At 36.8% G+C, this 20,190-nt stretch overlaps 2 protein-coding genes across 2 annotated transcripts; one reads left to right on the top strand and one right to left on the bottom strand.

Moving 5' to 3' along the window:
* Positions 1 to 1,344: 1,344 nt before the first annotated feature.
* Positions 1,345 to 5,544, top strand: LOC107873700 (protein TRANSPORT INHIBITOR RESPONSE 1; the record flags this gene model as incomplete). The annotated part of the gene is given in 3 exon segments (XM_016720625.2): positions 1,345 to 1,831; positions 3,376 to 3,877; positions 4,347 to 5,544. Coding segments are annotated over 3 exon segments (1,785 nt in total). The 3' UTR covers positions 5,175 to 5,544.
* Positions 5,545 to 11,133: 5,589 nt separating this feature from the next.
* On the bottom strand, positions 11,134 to 18,653 carry LOC107873699 (putative late blight resistance protein homolog R1A-10). The gene is made up of 4 exons (XM_047413360.1): positions 15,587 to 18,653; positions 15,076 to 15,238; positions 14,719 to 14,981; positions 11,134 to 14,301 (listed from the first exon to the last, which is right to left on the bottom strand). Exon 1 carries the CDS (start codon positions 18,651 to 18,653, stop codon positions 16,344 to 16,346), a length of 2,310 nt encoding a protein of 769 aa, XP_047269316.1. The 3' UTR covers positions 11,134 to 14,301; positions 14,719 to 14,981; positions 15,076 to 15,238; positions 15,587 to 16,343.
* Positions 18,654 to 20,190: the final 1,537 nt, after the last annotated feature.

The following is a 20,190-nucleotide window of genomic DNA, read 5'->3' as shown; positions in this document are numbered from 1 at the left end:
ATAAGAAGTTCTGTCTTGTAGGCAAATATTAGAACTTATTTAATGAGATAAAAAATCAAGACGACGCACACTTTGGAAAATAAAAGGCAAGATCAGATATTTACAACAACAACCTCAGTACATTCCTAAATTGTGAGGTCTGAGGAGGGTAAATGTACGTAATTCATACCACTACCTCTGAAAAAGTAGAGAGTCTATCTCCGATAGACCCTTGATTCAATATTAGACATTTAAGAGTCAAATATTCAAGACCGATCACTTTGAAGGAGACTAGGCATATTTGACTACTCTTTTTTCAGTTGAAGGTTTGTCGATACAACCTGTCTAGCCCACAAACACATGAATATAATCTGCGTAAATTCTAACTCCCTAAACTTCACTTGTAAGATTATACTAGACGCGTTATTATCATTGTCGTAATTGAAATATGAATAAATAGTAATCATAAAATACATAAAATTCAAATTTTGAATTCGTCTCCATTCCGCTCACTTCCTTTTAACTCATATCTAAACTCATGGTCAAAACTTAACCAACACATGAATATAGTCAGCGTAAATTCTAACTCTCTAAAATTCACTCGTAAGATTATATTAGACCCATTATAATTGTTTTTGTAATCAAAATATGAATAAATAATTATCGTAAAAATACATAAAATTCAAATTTTGGATCCGTCTCCGTCCTCTCACTTGCTTTTTAACTCATATCTAAACCCATGGTCAAAACTTAACCAACATATGGATATAGTCTGCATAAATTTTAACTCTCTAAAATTCACTCATAAGATTATACTAGGCGGCGTATTATTGTTGTTGTCGTAATCAAAATATGAATAAATAATTATCACAAAAATACATAAAATTTAAATTCTAAATCCGTCTTCGTTCCCCTCGCTTCCTTTAACTCATATCTAAACCCAAGGTTTAGCCCATAAATTCTAAACTCCTTAAAATTCACTTGTAAGATTATGCTAGGCACATTTTATTATTATCATAATCAAAATATGAATAAATAATTATCATAAAAATACATAAAATTCAAATTCTAAATCCGTGTCGGTCACTCTCACTTCCTTTTAACTCATATCTTAAAACCATGGTCAAAACTTAACAAACCCCCACCCCACCAAACATGACAGCAAGAGTACATAACCTTATCTTCTCTGAACACTACCCCCCAACAAACCCCACCCACCCACCCTCACAAGTCTTCAAACACCACCTACCCCCTCAATCCACCCACCCCACATCTCCTATTCTTCATCACCTTCCACACAGATCTAGCACTTCCACTTCCTTAACACAACACTTTCACAGTTCTTGAAATTCATGAAAAAAAAAATGTCAACTTTAGCACCCCATTTCCGTACAGTAATGGTGAACACACTTCCATTAGAAGTACTTGAACACATATTTTCAAGCATAACTACAGACAAAGACAGGAACTCAATATCCTTAGTAAGTAAAACATGGTATGAAGCTGAAAGATGTTGTAGGAAGAATGTGTTCATTGGGAACTGTTATGCTGTTAGTCCATCAATCTTGATAAGAAGATTTCCAGATATTAGATCTGTAAACATTAAAGGGAAGCCACATTTTGCTGATTTTGATCTAGTACCTGAAGGATGGGGTGCATATTTTTATCCATGGGTTGTTACAATGGCTAAAGCTTATCCATTTCTTGAAGAAATTAGACTTAAGAGAATGGTTGTTTGTGATGAGTCATTGGAGTTGATTTCTAAGTCTTTTAAGAATTTTAAAGTCTTGGTTTTACAGTCTTGTGAAGGGTTTACTACTGATGGACTTGCTGCTATTGCTGCTAACTGCAGGTTTGACAAACATTTTTAGCTGCATTTTTCTTTGTAGATAACCCTTTCTGAGAACTTTTGTATTTAATGGTGGAAAAAGACTTAATCTTTTGCATCTGGGGTTAACTTTACTTGTTTGTAAAGTCTTGGTTTTACAGTCTTGTGCAGGTTTATCTAGCATATATTAGCTGCATTTTAGTCCTTAATGTTGAAAAAAGTCTTAATATTTGCATCTGGGGTTAGCTGCACTTGTTTGTAGTTGAGAGGTTGAGGAAAGTCTTAGTCTTTGGAGTCATTGGAGTTGATTTCTGAGTTCATTTAAGAACTTTAAAGTCTTGGTTTTACAGTCTTGTGAAGGGTTTACTACTGATGGACTTGCTGCTAACTGCAGGTTTGACTAGCATTTCTAGCTGTGCATTTGTTACTTTTGTCTTTAATGGTTAAAAAAAGTCTTAATGTCTGCATCTGGGGTTAGCTGTACTTGTTTGTAGTTGAGGGATTGATTAAAGTTTTAATCTTTGCATCTGGGATTAGCTGTACTTGTTTGTAATTGAGGGGTTGAGGAAAAAAAGGGGAATCCCGGTGCACTAAATCTACCGCTATGCGTGGTGTCCGGGGAAGGGCCCCACCACAAGGGTGTATTGTACGTCGCCTTACCTTGCATTTCTGCCAGAGGCTGTTTCCAAGGCTGAACCCGTGACCTCCTGGTCATATGGCAGCAACTTTACCAGTTACTCCAAGGCTCCCCTTCAAATAAAGAACGTTGAGGAAAGACTTTTAAGAATTTCAAAGTCTTGGTTTACAGTCTTAATGCAGGTTTATCTAGCATATTTTAGCTGCATTTTACCCTTTTATAAGTAGTTTAGTTCTTTATGGTGAAAAAAGTCTTAATCTTTGCATCTGGAGTTGACTGTACATGTTTGTAGTTGCGGGGTTGAGGAAAGTTTTGGTCTTTGCATATGGGGTTAATAACTCTATTTGTTTGTAATTGAGTGTTTAAGGAAATGGTATGTTTTGTATAGCATTGTTCTTTGAGTACTTTAGTCCTTGCTGGTGAGAAAAAGTTCAAATCTTTGCATCTGTTTAAAGAAAATCCTAGTTGGTTTTGTGGAGCATTGTTGTCCGAGTACTTAATCTTTGGATCTGGGGTTAACTATACTCGTTTGTAATTGAGGGGTTGATGAAATGGTACGTTTTGTAGAGTATTGTTGTCCGAGTACTTTAGTCGTTACTCGTGAAAAAAGGTTATAATCCTGCATTTGGGGGTAGCTGTTTTGAAGAAATAGTAGGTTCGTGGAGCATTTTTGTCCGAGTATTTTGGCAACTGGATGGTCTTTGACGGCACTTGTGTTGAAAGAGTAGCAAGAATACCATACCGTAGAAATTCCTTGGTCCGTTGATTCTATATCCGGGCCATGAAGCAAGATCATCGACTTGTATTACCTGGCTACAAAAACAGAAGTGACGTAAGAGGGCGCTATTTCCAGCCTAACTTTAAAAACTATGCAGAAACTGATCTTTGTATTTTATCTTTGTTTTCTTATGTAACTCACAATTTGACGCAGGAATCTGAGAGAATTGGACTTGGGAGAAAGTGAAGTGGAAGACCTGAGTGGTCATTGGCTTAGTCATTTTCCTGATAGCTGCACATCGCTCGTGTCACTTAACATTGCTTGTTTGGCTTCGGAGGTCAGCTTCTCAGCTTTGGAGCGTCTAGTTGCTCGCTCTCCTCATTTGAGGACTCTTCGGCTCAATCGTGCTGTGTCCATCGAGAAACTTCCAAAGCTACTTCGTCATGCTTCACAGTTGGTTGAATTTGGTACCGGATCTTACTCAGCTGACACACAGGTTGATGTTTCCGAAGTTTTCGTAAATGTATCTCAGGCTTTTTCGGGCTGCAATAAACTCAAAGGCTTGAGTGGGTTTTGGGAGGCCGCGCCAGCCTACTTTCCAACTATTTATCCAGTTCACTCCAAACTCACCTCTTTGAATTTAAGCTACGCTACCGTTGAAATACCTGATCTTGGCAAGCTCATCAGCCACTGTCACAATTTACAGCGGTTATGGGTAGGTTCTATTTTGTGTTTTACTTTCGTATAAATTTGCATGTTTTTCAACAGTCGAGACTTGATACATTAACTGTGTTTGTGATAAAATAGAAAAGTTGATCATGGTTGTGAGCATTTTGTCTAGTTGCACAAACAGAATTTCCCGAGAGAAGAACAATAATCCTAACTTATTACTAATTATTATGCTGATTCTGATAACCGCCAGAATAAAAAAAGGTGTAGACAAGCTTGGTTGTATACTGAAATAACGTAGCTAAACGATTGATTTCAAGTAAATTCTGGAATAATTTGCTGGTCAACCATATGGAGAATAACTTAATGTTTCATGGTGGTTATCTGGACTGAAGATTTGCTCCTACACTTTGGCAATTGGCGTTTTATCTCTCTGAGTTGGATACTTCCGTATGTCTTTAAGTTCTTGTCCAGTGGTTATTGCTTCATGTCACTTGGAATGGATGTGATTGCAGGTGCTAGATTACGTTGAAGATAGCGGTCTTGAGGAGATTGCCAACTCTTGTAAGGAACTTCAAGAGCTTAGGGTGTTCCCGTCTGATCCATTTGCTCCAGGACCGAACGTATCCTTGACAGAGAAAGGTCTTGTGGCTGTCTCAGTGGGCTGCCCTAAGCTTCAATCAGTTTTATACTTCTGCCGCCAAATGACAAATGATGCGTTGGTTACTATTGCAAGGAACCGTCCTAATATGATCCGATTTCGTCTGTGTATTATCGAGCCTCAAACACCTGATTACTCAACCCTTGAACCACTTGATGCTGGTTTTGGGGCCATTGTGCAACACTGCAAGGAATTGCGGCGACTTTCTCTTTCTGGCCTACTTACAGATCGTGTGTTTGAGTACATTGGGGTCCATGCTAAGAAGTTAGAGATGCTTTCCTTAGCTTTTGCAGGAGATAGCGATCTAGGCCTCCACTACGTGCTCTCTGGTTGTGAGAGCCTCCGTAAGTTGGAGATTAGAGACTGCCCCTTTGGTGACGAGGCTCTGTTGGCCAATGCTGCAAAGCTGGAGACAATGCGATCCCTTTGGATGTCCAACTGTTCAGTAAGTTTTGAAGCATGTAAGCTGCTAGCGCAGAAGTTGCCAAGGCTTAATGTTGAGGTTATAGATGAGAGGGGTCATCCGGATACGAGGCCAGAAAGTTGCCCCGTTGAGAAACTTTACGTATATAGGACAGTGTCAGGGAGGAGGTTCGACACTCCTGGTTTTGTTTGGATAATTGATGAAGATCCATCATCGACTCCATATAGCAACGGAAATCGCTCTCTGGCTTCTGCTTAGAAAAGACTTCAGGTATTAGTTCTGTGCTGATCTTTCTCCTTGTGTAGTTGCAGTGCTGGTTATGGTGGGGTTGAAGCTCGTGAGCCATTGATTTTACCCTATGTTCAGTGACTTCGCAGCAATTAGTCACAGTAATGAGTTTAAACTCTTCATGTTGTGCTGTATCACTAAGGACTACTATGTATTTTTTGGGGTGGAAGGGGGCAGGTCCAACTGTGTATTCTATTTTGTATCATTATGTATCCATTTAATTTTCTGTAGTGACTTGTTCATCTGGTGAAATGGTGTTGTAATGTACTTTGGGTCATGTATTGTTCAACTTTAATTGTATGTCTCTCTGAAGATTTATGTGAACCTTTCATTCATTTGAGTACTGGAATTCCATTTGTTCAACTTTTAGGGTTCTACTACGAGTTAGTTTGATAAACAAACACTTGTACTCGTTCAAAGTGGAATTTTGGCCAAAGTTGGTCAAATGTTCGAGGAGAGGGAGTCATGAGTGCTTATACGCAGTCTACAACCTTTTCACTTAACGACCTGTCTTTCATGATTAATGTTTGTTGGGTTTGTGACAGAGTGGTATCTCAGTACCCCAATCGAGGTTAAACGGTTGCTTTGACCATAGAGTGGTATAAGATGGGACTTCAGACTCAGTAGGTTTGGACAGCCAAAGGCAAATCTACAACATAATCTATGGCTATGGCTTCACGTGAATCTAATACCTTCCTCCAAATCCTTTTGTATGTATTAAGATGTCGACTTAAATAACTATAAACATGTGATTATGAACTCAATTACTATGATGAATGCAAAGATTAGGAAAAATTACTGCCATACTACTGTACTATTGTAACAAAAGCAAAAGCATGAACCATAGTACAAAAGCAAAAGCATGAACCAATGTATACGTATCACTATTCTGCTGAAAAGGTCTATTAATGTTCAAAATGTTAGCATGATGTAAATATTGTATATTAATGTAATCATATATTGTTGTATATTGGTGTAATTACATAGATTTGATTTAGTAGTTAAAGAGAAGAATAGTGACTTTAGTAAGAGCAGATTTGGTGGGATAAAACAACGAATTTAGAGGGATAGAAAAGCTGATCTTTAGGAATAGGAAAACAGATCTTTAGGGATGTAATCATTGAATATTTTCTATTTAATGACAAGACTCTCAATATTGAGAGGCATTCAGCAGAAAATTGACATGGTATCAAAGCCTTCTCTTGGTTGTCTTGTTTCATAGAGTTCATTTGTGGTTTCTTTCAGTCGTTTTGGTCATTTTGATTATTCTTTTTGAGTCAGTGTTTCTAGTTTTCATAAATATGACTTCATATTAGTTTGAATCATTCAGTGTTCGTTTCACTGGAAAGAATTTCGATGCAAAACTATGAGACTAGCAATAAGCAATTTAGTATCTGCGAAAACTGAAAGAGAAATGGAAACCAGAACCTTGCTTAAGCAAATAAAGAAAAGAAAAAGTATATATTGTGGCAGTTTTCAAGACGTAATCTTGATAGTTAAGTCTAGACAAACGACAAAGAATAATGATCCTAGGGTCCTAGAAATTTAGCATATTCTGTTTTTGACTTTTAGATGAGAATTTGGGAAACAAATCTACCATTCAAATCAAGTTTAAACCTCTTTCCACAAGTTTAGTACCACTAGGAAGCAGGAGAACACAAATCTGATTAGTAATTGCATACCTTGGCACTTGGCAGAGCAGCAAATGCGAGTCTTGTTTAAAGAAACCCTTACCCAAAGGTTTTTGAAGAAACCCGTTTGAACTTTGAAGAAACGCTTTTTTTTTTTTTTTACTTTTTTTAATTACTAGTCTATGTTTTTTTTTTTTTGTTTGGGGGGGGGGGGGGGGGGGGGGTGGTGGTAATTACTAGTTTATTATCCCCTCTACTTATATATATATATATATATATTTTATCTCTATTTTACAATCTGAACTAAAATTTAACGTTTCAGTGAATTGTATTTTCAGGATAATTAACACATAGCTCAAAGACTTAAAATGGGACAAAAGTTAATTTTGTGACTATACTTGTAACACCCTAAAAATGGGTCTCGAGATGTAACATGGTGCTTAGGGCCGCAGGTGACCCCAAGCTAACCCTTCTACTGGCATAACTCAAAAGCAACTGAATAAAATGCATAAAACTGTACAAAGCTAGTGGAAGACAACTCTTTCTGAATTTATTCTATACAAAAGAATTTACAAGATTACAACTCTGTGTTTATAAACAAAACTGAAACTGAATACATCAACTTCTACTGACTGTCTATGAAGCCTCTACTAGTATTGACTATAGATAGTCGGGTCATGACTACCAACTATCCTACTCAATATGATTGAATGAAGAAAATACAATACTTCTCGAACAATATAACTGACTCAAGCCCTTAAATTAAAAGGACTCATCACCTGCTGGCTGGAAGCTGCGAACTGACTGGATATGATATATGCTCTACAACTTGTACCTACATTATGAGGAAATGTAGCACACAAACAAGTATGTGGATCAATACTTTGAGAATGTACTGAGTATATGGGGGTGTATGCAATTAAATAATCAATATCATAAATCTTTTTAGGAAACATGCATGCTATTACAGACGACACACATAGATTGAGTAAAAATCTCATAAATCATGATTAGGAAACATGTAATATAAATCACGTGAGTCATTACACTTTATTCTAAATCTGTATTCTTTCTTTGTGCTCAAACTTGTAAACTAGATAAAGTCTTAAAACAACAACTTTCAAAACATAGTCTTAAAACAACAACTTTCAAAACATACACTTTAATCTTATGAAAACAAGAAGCTTCTTTGGAACTTAAAGATTACGACACTTGAGAACCTTAGAAATCTTAGAATCATAGCTTTCAAAATACAGATACTTTTATCTTAAATAGAGTAGGGACTACTTTGGGAAAACTGTAGGAAACTTAGAACTCAATGACTTGGGGCACTTGGAAACTTGGTAAACTTTGGACTCTTATTGACTTGGGAGTTTCTTCTAACCGACATAAACCATGTGAGCTTACATGGAGTCCATCGTCTTACCCACGTTGGGGAGAGCTGTTCTACCCTTGCCATCGGAATAGAACCTTAACTTTAGCTTTAGTGATCACTATCTCGGCCTCAGGCCCACAAATCTCAATCTTATGATGGCACATATTTCTAGGGCATGAAACCTTGGAATCAAACCTAACTCGGTGCTAAATACTACTCCCATACTCAAGCTCAGAACTCTTTAGAAAATTCACCTTAAAATAACTTAAGGGTCTATAATGAAGACCAAATTATGCATATCTTTGCTTTAAATCATGGATAGTGTGGATTCCTATCTCAACTTAATATCAAGATATCAATCTTTGCTTTTGTAAGCACTTATAAAAAATTGTCAACAACTTGAGATCATAATCTCCTTATAAATTCATCACTTGTTTTTAAGACTCAAAATATAAAGCTTTAAGACATCAACATCATATTTAAACTTCATACTCAATAATTGTCTTAAATTCCTTTCAATTATCTTAATCAAAATATTGGAAAATAACTCATAATATGAATCTCATAATTTCAACATCTAAAATAATGAAAATCTCAAAATCTCATGAATAGCAACATAGGGTATAAAATCCAACTTCAATTCTATAGGAAAACATGTAAAAATCAAATAACTCTCGTAATAAAAATCAAGTTTTAGGCACAAGAATGAAAGATTTGTCCTTGTTCAAACCCCACATACCTCAAATTATAAATTTGGATGAACTCTTGCTTTCGGAACTCTATTCGTGAAATTGATGGGTGTTTCTTATATCCCTCACAATGGGGATTCCGAATCTTGATTTAATTCTTGGAATCCTCAGATTGAAGGGATTGGATTCTTAATTTTTCTTGGAAATGGGGGAGGGTTTCTTGAGAGAAATTTGGAGAAGATGGGCAAATAATGCCCTTTTGGATGCTATAAATCGTCCTTTGGACGTTTGAGGTTGAGGGGAAAGGACCAAAGTGTCCCTTGACCGTTAAGGATCTGAAATGGCATAGGGATTGCCATCGTGTCACGACCCCTATTCAGGTTAATTATCCCTCACGATGCCATCCCTATTTGGGTCAAGCAGACCTCGCGTCGTGCGGCTATCGCGACCTCTCACTGCCTCGCATGGCATAACTTTTCACTTAGTTATTGGAATTTAGTGAAATTGGTATTGTTGGAAAGCTAATTAGAAGAGATTTTATTTGATATATAGCAGGTCCTATAATTTGTTATATACAAGGAGTTATAGGCGATTGAAGTTGATCAAAGTTTTGATGCTAACTAAAACTCGAACGATAGGAAAGCTTTCAGCTTGTCCTTGAGTTTGGAGACCTCTAAGATATAAATTTTATTATAGTGAGTAAAAAGTCCCACATTGGTTGGGGAATGGAATGGTGGTTTGCTTATATGGACTTAGGCAATCCTCCCCTGACGAGTTAGCTTTTGAGGTTGAGTTAGGCCCAAGGTCCATTTCTTGACATGGTATCAGAGCCTTCTCTTGGCTGTCTTGTTTCATAGAGTTCATTTGTAGTTCCTTTCAGTCTTTTTAGAAAATTTCGGTTTTTTGTTGATTGTTCCTCGGCAATTAACACCTTGGATTTTTATCTTGGTCATTTTGGTTATTCTTTTGAGTCAGTGTTTCTAATTTTCATAAATATGACTTCATATCAGTTTGAATCATTCAGTGTTTGTTTCACTGGAAAGAATTTTTTGTCATGGGAGTTTTAGTTTCAGTTATTTGTCACTGAAAAAGAACTATGGGGCCATATAAATGAAGCCAATCCTGCTCCTACTGATCCTACAAAGTTAGGTGACTGGAAGATTAAAGATGCTCGGGTGATGACATGGCCTTTAGGGTCAATTGACTGTCTTATTGTTCTTAATCTCAGGCCTTACAAGACAGCTAAAGCCGCTTTCACTTAGAGTATGAAATTGCTAATTATTCTCAAGGAGGTCTTTCTGTTCAGGATTATTTTTCTGGATTTCAGAACTTATGGGCTGAATTTACAGATATTATTTATGCCAAAATACCCACCGAATCTCTCTCTGTAATTCAACAAGTTCATGAAAGCAAGAGAGATCAATTTTTGATGAAGTTACGCTCTGAGTTTGAGAGCGTTCGCTCCCACTTGATGAATCGTGACCCGTCTCCCTCCTTGGATGTTTTCTTTAGGGAATTACTTCATGAAGAGCAACGTTTTGTCACACAAAATTCTTTCAAGCAAGTTGATGATATTGTTGTTGCATTTGCTGTCCAAGGTAAAAGAAAGGGTAGGGATATGACTAGAACTCAATGCTATAGTTGCAAGGGATATGGTCATATTACTAGCAATTGTGGCAGGAAGTTTTGTAATTATTGCAAACAACAAGGACACATTATCATAGAGTGTCTCATACGCCCTCAAAACCGTAAGGTTAATGCTTTTCAAGCTGGGACAAATGGTTTCACTACTGAGAACTCATCTTCGGGACAAGTTCTTACTCCTGAAATGGTAAGACAAATGATCATGTCAGCTTTTTCAACTTTAGGGCTACAAGGTAATGATCTTGCATCTAATTTTTGGCTTGTTGATTCTGGAGCTTCCAATCATATGACCAGCTCATCTAGTATGCTAAAAAATGTTCGTAAGTATCATGGTTCATCACAAATTCAAGTTGCCAATGGTAGTAATTTACCCATTACCAAGGTTTGGGATATTACTAAAACTTTCAACAATGTTTTTGTGTCACCAAAGCTCTCCACTAGTCTTATTTCAGTTGGACAATTGGTAGATAATAATTTTGATATGAATTTTCTCGTAATGGTTATCTTGTGCAGGATCAGGTGTCGGGACGATAATTGCAAAGGGGCCTAAAGTTGGACGATTGTTTCCTATACACTTTTTCATTCCTCGTGTTCTATCATTTGCTTGTACTTCTACACCTACTAAGACTGAGGTATGGCATAAGCGCTTAGGAAATCCAAATTCTATTGTGTTATCTCATTTATCAAATTCGGGTTTATTGGGGAACAAAAATCAATTTTCTAATGCTTCCTTTGATTGTTCTACTTGTAAATTAGGCAAGAGAAAAATTCTTCATTTTTCTAATTTTGGTAGTCGTGCTACAAAGTGTTTTGATGTCATTCATAGTGATGTTTGGGGTATTTCACCAATTGTTTCTCATGCTCATTTCAAGTACTTTGTGACATTTATAGATGATTATAGTCGATTTACGTGGGTATATTTTCTTCGTTCCAAATCTGAGGTATTTTTCGTATTCAAGACATTTTTGGTCTATATTGAGACTCAATTTTCTACTTGCATCAAATTATTAAAATCTGATTCTGGTGGAGAATATATGTCTTATGAGTTTAAAATTTTTTTGCTTAAAAAAGGAATTGTCTCACAGCGCTCTTGTCCATATACACCACAACAAAATGAGATTGTTGAACATAAAAATCGTCATCTTTTAGATGTTACTCGTACTTTATTGATTGAGTCCTCTGTTCCATCTAAGTAATGGGTGGAAGCTTTGTCTATTGCTGTTTACTTAATTAATAGACTACCATCTAATGTCTTAAATCTTGAATCTCCATATTTTCGTCTTTATCACAAAAATCCAAGCTATGATAATTTTCATACATTTGATTGTATTTGTTTTGTGCATCTTCCTCTTTCTCAGCGTAATAAACTTTCTGCTCAGTCTACTAAATATGTTTTTATGGGTTATAGTACTTCACAAAAAGTTTTTTTTCTGTTATGATCCATGTTCTAATAAATTTCAAGTTTCTAGAAATGTTGTTTTCTTTGAGAATCAGTTTTTTTTCCTACTCATGTTGAGTTATCTCCTGCTTCTCATCTTCTTCCTACTTTTGAGGATTTGTCATCTTCTTCTAATAGGTTCAAACCTGGATTTGTGTACGAACGTCGATGCCAACTTTACCCCTTCCTGATATTGATCCGCCACCTGAAACTGCTCCACAACTAGAATCTGAGAATTCTTCAAGACCTGCTCCTCTTGAGCCCACTCGGCGATCTACGATAGTATCTCATACTCCTAATTGGTATGACTTTTCATCTACTTTATCCACTATTTTTGTTCCAACTTGTTACTCACAAGCTTCTAAGCATGAATGTTGGCAGAAGGCAATGGAGGAAGAACTTTTGGGTCTTAAAGAAAATGGCACATGGGATATTGTTTCATGTCCTTCAAATGTCCATCCAATTGGATGTAAGTGAGTTTATTCAATTAAACTTCATTCTGATGGAACTCTTGATCGGTACAAAGCTCGGTTGGTTGTTCTTGGTAACAAGCAGGAGTATGGTGTGAGCTATGAAGAGACTTTTACACCGGTAGCAAAAATGACGACGGTGCGAACTATTATTGCCGTTGCTGCTTCACAAAACTGGACTCTTCATCAAATGGATGTCAAAAATGCTTTTCTTCATGGTGATCTCAAAGAGGATATTTATATGAAACCTCCACCAAGTTTGTTCTCATTACCTACATCAAATGTATGCAAGTTGAAGCGGTCTTTGTATGGATTAAAACAAGCTCCCAGAGCTTGATTTGACAAATTTCGGTCTACTTTGCTACAATTCTCTTTTGAGCAGAGCAAATATGACTCATCTTTGTTTCTTCAGAAAACATCCACAGGTTGTGTTCTTCTTTTGGTATATGTAGATGACATTATTATTACAGGAACTGATTCTCCACTAATCACTAGCCTGCAACAGCAACTTAAGGATTCTTTTCATATGAAAGATCTTGGTACTCTTACATATTTCTTGGGTTTGGAAGTTCATCGTGATTCATCCGGGGTGTTTTTAAATCAACACAAATATAACCAAGATTTGATTTCTTTGACAGGACTTCAGGATTCCTCCTCTGTAGATACTCCATTAGAATTAAATGTAAAGTATCACCGGGAGGAAGGCGATCTTCTTCCTGATCCAACTATATTCCGACAATTAGTTGGGATCTTAAATTACCTTACTATTACCAGGCCTGATATCTCTTTTGCAGTTCAATAAGTTAGTCAGTTCTTGCAAGCTCCCCGTCATCTTCATTTGGTGGCTGTCCGTCGCATCATTCGATATCTCCTAGGAACATCTACTCGTGTATTATTCTTTCCAAGTGGTTCGCCTATTCGTCTTAATGCTTTTAGTGATTCTGATTGGGCAGGATGTTCTGACACTCGTCGTTCGGTTACAGGTTGGTGCATGTGCATGTTTCTTGGAGAGTCTTTGATATCTTGGAAGAGTAAGAAGAAAGACCGCGTGTCAAAATCTTTAACAGAGGCTGAATATCGAGCAATGTCTACTGTTTGCTCCGAGATTGTGTGGCTTCGTGGATTACTTGTTGAGATTGAATTTCCTCAATCTAATCCTACTCCTCTCCATGCTGACAATACAAGTGCTATTCAGATTGCTACTAATTTGGTTTATCATGAGCGGACCAAACACATCGAAGATGACTGTCATTATATACGAGAAGCTATAGATAAAAGTGTCATTACTCTTCCGCACGTATCCAGTGATCTTCAAATAGCTGATGTATTTATAAAATCAATGGCACGACAACGACATCAGTTTCTAGTCGGCAAATTGATGCTTCTTGATCTACCAGCATCAATTTGAGGGAGGTGTTAGCATGATGTAAATATCGTATATATTAAATGTAACCATATATTGTTGTATATTAGTGTAATTACGTAGATTTGATTTAGTAATTAAAGAGAATAATAGTGGCTTTAGTAGAGCAGATTTGGTGGGATAGAAAAGCTAATCTTTAGGGATAGGAAGACGGATCTTTAGGGATGTAATCATTGAGTATTTTCTATTTAATGGTAAGACTCTCAATATTGAGAGGCATTCAGCAGAAATTTGTGCTTCAATGTCATTTTGCGGCAGAAGTATAGAATTGAGTGGAGCTTAGGGAAGCCCGCGGAGATAGCTACAAGGCCTCACTCTGTCAAGGATACATTCGGTTCTTGCGCATAAGGAAATGCCCTAAGGTTTCAAGGTCCTTACAATAGGTGTCAATATCCTCAAGACCGATTTCGTCAACATAACCACGCACCTGCAGCCACATTCAGATGCAAACTAAGATTAAAACTGTTTTCACCTGTAAGTACTCAAAAAAGAGCAATCTACAAAGAAAATATACTCTCTCCATTTCTATTTATGTCTGTTACTTTCTTTTTAGTCTGTTAAAAAAGAGCACATCTTTCTGTATTTAGTATGAATTTAATTCCAACATTGTCATTTTACATTTAATGATACTCCTATGTAGGAATGGTATGGCAGGTTTAAGACCAACAATTTTTCTGTCGGAAATTTTTGCTTTTGCGACTAGACAACCTTTTTCATGAAGGTAGATAATTAATAACCATGATATTTTTTTTCCATTTTATCATAAACACAGTTATTGTATCTAGTCTAGAAAGTATCGAAGATGTATAAACCTATACAAAAGAAAAATCAAGCTAGAACTTACCCACAGCTGCTGCAATTTGTAAGACTGCCTGATCATCTTACCAAGATGAGGGATTCGAATGGTAGCACGGGTGAAAACCAAATATGTGAGGCTATGGTGGACATGACATATAAGTGAAAAAAAATGCTGGCACTGTGTCCCAAAATCTGCTCAAGCCTTCGAGTTGATAGCAGTCTTGAAAAGGATACTGCACATTTATCTGAACTCGGTCAGGATCAGCCTGTACGCCAGCAAAGTAGGCCCCAGTAACAAAATTCAACCAACTGGGTAGCATGGCGATAAATGTTAGGAAGAGCCTAGAGTCCTCAAATTAGTGGCATTTCTTGCATTGATGTATCAAAAGGAACATCAACTTACTGTTGCACAGGAGGCCAAATGTTGTACAGCTAGCACCTATTTGAACATATTGTTCTTGCAAACCTTCTAATGATGTCTCATCTGCTGACATTTCTCACACTGCTGGCCTGGTCTTCTCTAGCATTTGAACGGTGGATGACCCTTCCTTTCAAGTTCTCAGGATCTGATTTATAGAACATGCATAAAATGTCATTTTCGAGATATTGATCAAGGTCTAACATCAAATGGTGTTTACAGAACATTATCCCAAAATGTTATACACATTATGGTCACAAGTATTCTGAAAAAATTGTGAAAATTATCTGCACACTTGAGCATACATCACAACAAATGCTTGACATTTTAATTTGTTTTTTACATATTACCGAAAGCTTATTGTGATGAAACGGGATCACATCGTCGACACATTTTTACTTGAAGTTCCCAGAAAGTTCAGTTGAGAATTCATCAAACACATTGTAAACAACACACATAAATTTGATTTCTAAGCAGTAAAATAATAGAGAAGAACCTGTCTTAGATAATGGGATATTATCCTGGCCAAGGATCTGAATCCTGTCTTCCCCCGCCATCTCTTCAACATATTGTTTAATCTCTAGAGCAGAATCTTTAAGTTGAGGGCACTGTATAAGTTGGATAATTTTCAATGAATAAATATCGCCAAAACTAGGCGGTATCTCCTCAAGCTCACAACATCTCGACAGTACTAATTTCTCTAACACGGGAAAGGATTCCTCTCCAAACTCCCACTTAGCTAGAGTTACTTCTTCCAACTCCGAATATTTGAGATTCACAAAGGTGTCTTTCTCCCCCATGTTCCATTCTTCCTCCTGTATGACTGTTCTCATAAGGCCAAACACTTTAAGGTTGTGCAGTCCTGCTATTGTTGATAGTGAATCAGATGTCAGGGGAAAGTCGCACAACCACAGTGTTTTCAAGTTGAAATGAAAATGAAAATCCCATGACCAATTTGTCAGTAAAGAGGGCCCACTATCATTTGAACTTTCAAAATTTACACAGAGGAAATCTAGTTCAGTTAGGAAATCCAGTTTCGGGAACCAATATCGCTCTGTTGAATAATCGCATGATTCCTTGAGAACAAATCTAAGCGTTTGAAGATTGGGGAACCTTTTGATAATATCCTCTGTATCTTTTGAAAGCCAGAGTTTCTCTAATATTGACAAGTTCTCTAACTTTGAGTCCTCTGCTATCAGTATTGATTCATCTGTATCCAAGTCAAAGAAAGAACAATCATCAACGGACAGCACTCACAACTTTACAAGATCCCAAAAACTCGGTAATAGTAGTAAGGTTGATCTTTCGTTATTAACCAACAGAGTTTCGAGATTCCAGAGGTTTGAGAAAGATGAAGGCATAGATTTAACTTTTGTACCAATGCTTAAGAATCTCAAATGATTCAACATGCCTATTTCATTCGGCAAAGAATCTTTCACCATCATAAAAGAGGGATCCAAGACCAACACTCTTAGAAGCCTCAAGTCTCTTAGGTGACATGCATCAAAAAGACGATCTTCCATCTTGTCTCCAGTTATCCACAAAGAATATAGGTGTTTATCAGAATGCCTTTCCATTTTTGAACTAAACAGGACGAAATTGTTAAGCTCAAAGTGCTCCTTATGATAATCAATGTTTACTATACATGGCATCAAATCTGAAGAAGAAGATGAAACACTTGAATTTATCCAGACAAATAACTTTTCCCGTCTTGCTTTTATCAAACAAAAGCCGTGCACAAGATCATGAAGTTGGCAACTCGGGGAATCACCTATCTCATTAAAAGCAATTACCAAGCTACTGGAAATTAAATTATCCAAATAATTTTCCATCACTTCTTCCAAACTCTTCATCTCTGTCTGTTCAACAAGCCCTTCAGCACGCCAATAAACTTTCAACAAATCTCTGCTGATTTTTGTGTCCTTCGGATATTTTGCAAGGTAGAGAAAACATGGCTTCATGTGATGAGGTAAATGGTTACAACTTAATTCTATAACCTTCATCACATCAACTTCACTGCCGAAAATAAAGGAATTCAAATTATTTCGAACTTCAAACCACATAGCCTTTGACTTTTCCAAACCTGCAATGACTCCAGCAATCAGATCAACAACCAAAGGAAGTCCCTTACAATTTTGAAATATTTCTTTTCCGACATCCAATAGTTCATCAGGGCAACTCTCTTTTCCAAATGCTCTTTTCTCTAATATCTCCCAACTTTCTTCTGGTCTTAGCAATCGAAGGTTGAGAGGATCAGTGGTGCCCCTTCCATGAAAAGCCACTTCCATTTGCCGAGTCGTTAAAATAATTCTACTTCCTTTCTTAACATTTGGGAAAGGTCTTGTTAAATCATCCCATGTGTCAATATCCCACACGTCATCTAACACAATGAGGTACCTACTTCCATGCAATTTTCTCCGTAGCTCATCAGCAACATCAATATCCTCACTGAACTTCAAATACGAGCCAGTAACTTGATTAAAGAGTTTCACCAACAAATTCTTCTCATCATAATCTTGGTCTACTGTGCACCATGCTCGAAGGTCGAAATGACTACAAACTGATTTGTCATTGTATACTTTGTACGCCAAAGTAGTTTTACCCGAACCCGGCATACCAGTGATTGAAATGACATCAAGATCTTTCGGCCCACTGGTGAGCTGATTAATTAACCAGTTTGTTTCCTCCTCAAAACCTACAATTATTTTACTAGTTATCAATGACTTGCTTTCAACTGGCTGCTTTGGAGAGTTTACTATAGTGAGGCTCCTGTTCTTGGGAATCTTCTCCGGTAATTGGGAGACATCTTCTTTGATAAGCCTGATCTCTTTGATGGTGATGGGAAGTGAGAAAATAAGATGTAAGAGACCTTTATCTCTTACGATAATTGAATCAATGACATCTTTAGCCTCATATGCCACATCTAAAACACGTGCCCAGAGATCTTTATACAATCCTTGCTCAACATTCACTAAGAACGATCCTATGAATTCGAGGGCTTCTTTCAGCAGCCCAATTTCTTCCTTTATCAATGCAATTGAATAAGCATTAGAATCTAGCAAATTTTGTAAGTGGATGAGTAGAAGATGCATGAAGAGGTGTCCATCATTCATGGGGAAGCACCATTGACATGGCTCCGGGGCTTTCAGATAAACATGTTCAAGATCTTCCTTGAGGAATTCAATTTTTTCTACCAGCAAGTCTAGAGTTGCACAACTTGTTTCATAGGTACTCTCTTCATTCCTTGATTTTTCTTCTAAGTCGTGAACAAGAGTTGATACCTCCCTGATAAGTGCTCCAACACGTGCTAAAAGATCAAATAATTTGTCATGATGAATAAAGTCATTGGGCACATCGGTAAAAATAATTAATAGGAACTCTATTATGACATGAATGTTTCGAGCCCCTGGAGTGCTGGGGGTAATAACAGTTACCATGTGCTCTTGTAGATGAATCAGATATTCTCTCAGAACTTCTGGAGAGGTTTCAAGGAGTTGATTAATAAAGCGTCCCACTTCAACTGATAATGGTGAATCTTTCAAATTTGTATAACATATATACATATAGATATAGATGCTTTGTATTCTACGAGGACAATTCAAATAACACAAATCAAAATAATGGGAAAAGGTCCAAATATACTATAAGACTTAGACCAAATATGCCTTCCCCTAAAAAAAAAAAGGGTTATTTATATCCGTGGTGTAACGCCAGTGACTCCAATGTGCCTTTTTTGACTAATGGAAGTGAAATTGTCGATGTTAAAATTATTTTTCTATTTTTTCTTTGACTAATGGAAGTTCAAGAGCCGATGGCCAGCATTACCCACTCTACTTCAAAACTTATATACATTTAATCTCCATTTTACAATCTGAACAAAAAATTGACCTTCCCGTGAATTGTATTTTCAGGATAATTAACACATAGTTCAATGACTAAAATGTGACAAAAGTTTAATTTTATAACTATAGTTATAAAACAAGTAAAGTTCAGTGATTTAACATCCCGCAAAATTCGTGCATGTGTTAGCTCCTAGAGTATGCTCATAGAGTTGAAAACTAGAAATTTTTCTAAGTGTAAAAAGGGACTTAGAATCATTTTGAGCTTTCAAACTTTGGAGATTTTATTTTCAACCTTCCCAACCTCCGTTTCTTGATTTTTATGTTGATATATGATGGGGCAAGTCAAGAGTACGTCTCGGGTGAGTTTCAGAATTTTTGGACGAGGGCACGTTTGGTGCCCCAAACCAGTAAGCCTCCGTGATTGGGCCGCGGGGCCCTGCTTATCGCGTTGCCTGGGGTAAGCAGCGCGATAGGTAAGGCGGCGCCTTGCCAAGCGCCTTGGGCCTTTTTCAGTTTTTCCTCGAATTATTAAGGGTGTTTTGGGTATTTTCAACCCTTTATTCATCTTAAACACGGGATTATACTCCCAAATGACCACTTTATTGATATTTTCATCAAAATCCACCAAGAACACTCCTTAGGGTTTCAAACAAGAATTCCAAATAACTTAAGATTCCACCATGAGTTTTGAAATCGATCGAAGATTTGGAATCCCCAAACCGTAAGCTTCAAGAATCATCCATCAAATTTCTAATTTGAGATACGTGGGGTTTATCCTAAAAACTACATGGGCTTGTAAACACTAGAACATGATTTAAATGTTATTAATCATGAATTTTAAAAGGGGTTTTGGAACTTATGCTTTAAATTTTGCATTGTGGATGTTTTGATAATATTATTGTTTTGGCTTTTAGGCCTTTCCCCTTAAATTGATTTACATCTATATGTATATGTATATGTATGATATTGAAGATTTGATGAGAGCATTATCATTGACATCCCTCTCTTTGATGATTTAGAGTTTATGAAACTGTTGAGAATGATTTGAGATGCATGTTTAATGGTTTGAAAGTGTTCTTTTCAATAATAAAGTAATTAACATGATTTTTGATAATGATGAGAGGGCGTTTCTTGATACAATTTCATTCTTTTTAAAGAGAAAGAGTTGCATGTGATTGATACCTTTGACATGACCACCTTGTGTGTTTGAAATGTTGAAAATGAGAGCTTTCTTGCATGTATTTACATGAGTTTTAAA

Source organism: Capsicum annuum, chromosome 6 (genome assembly GCF_002878395.1).
Source record: "Capsicum annuum cultivar UCD-10X-F1 chromosome 6, UCD10Xv1.1, whole genome shotgun sequence".
Classification (NCBI taxonomy): Eukaryota; Viridiplantae; Streptophyta; class Magnoliopsida; order Solanales; family Solanaceae; genus Capsicum; species Capsicum annuum.
This window is presented reverse-complemented; position numbering and strand designations above follow the sequence as displayed.

What these genes read in the sequence shown, in the direction of transcription:
- LOC107873699 (XM_047413360.1), bottom strand. Translation starts at nt 18,653, where the DNA reads ATGTATATATGTTATACAAATTTGAAAGATTCACCATTATCAGTTGAA.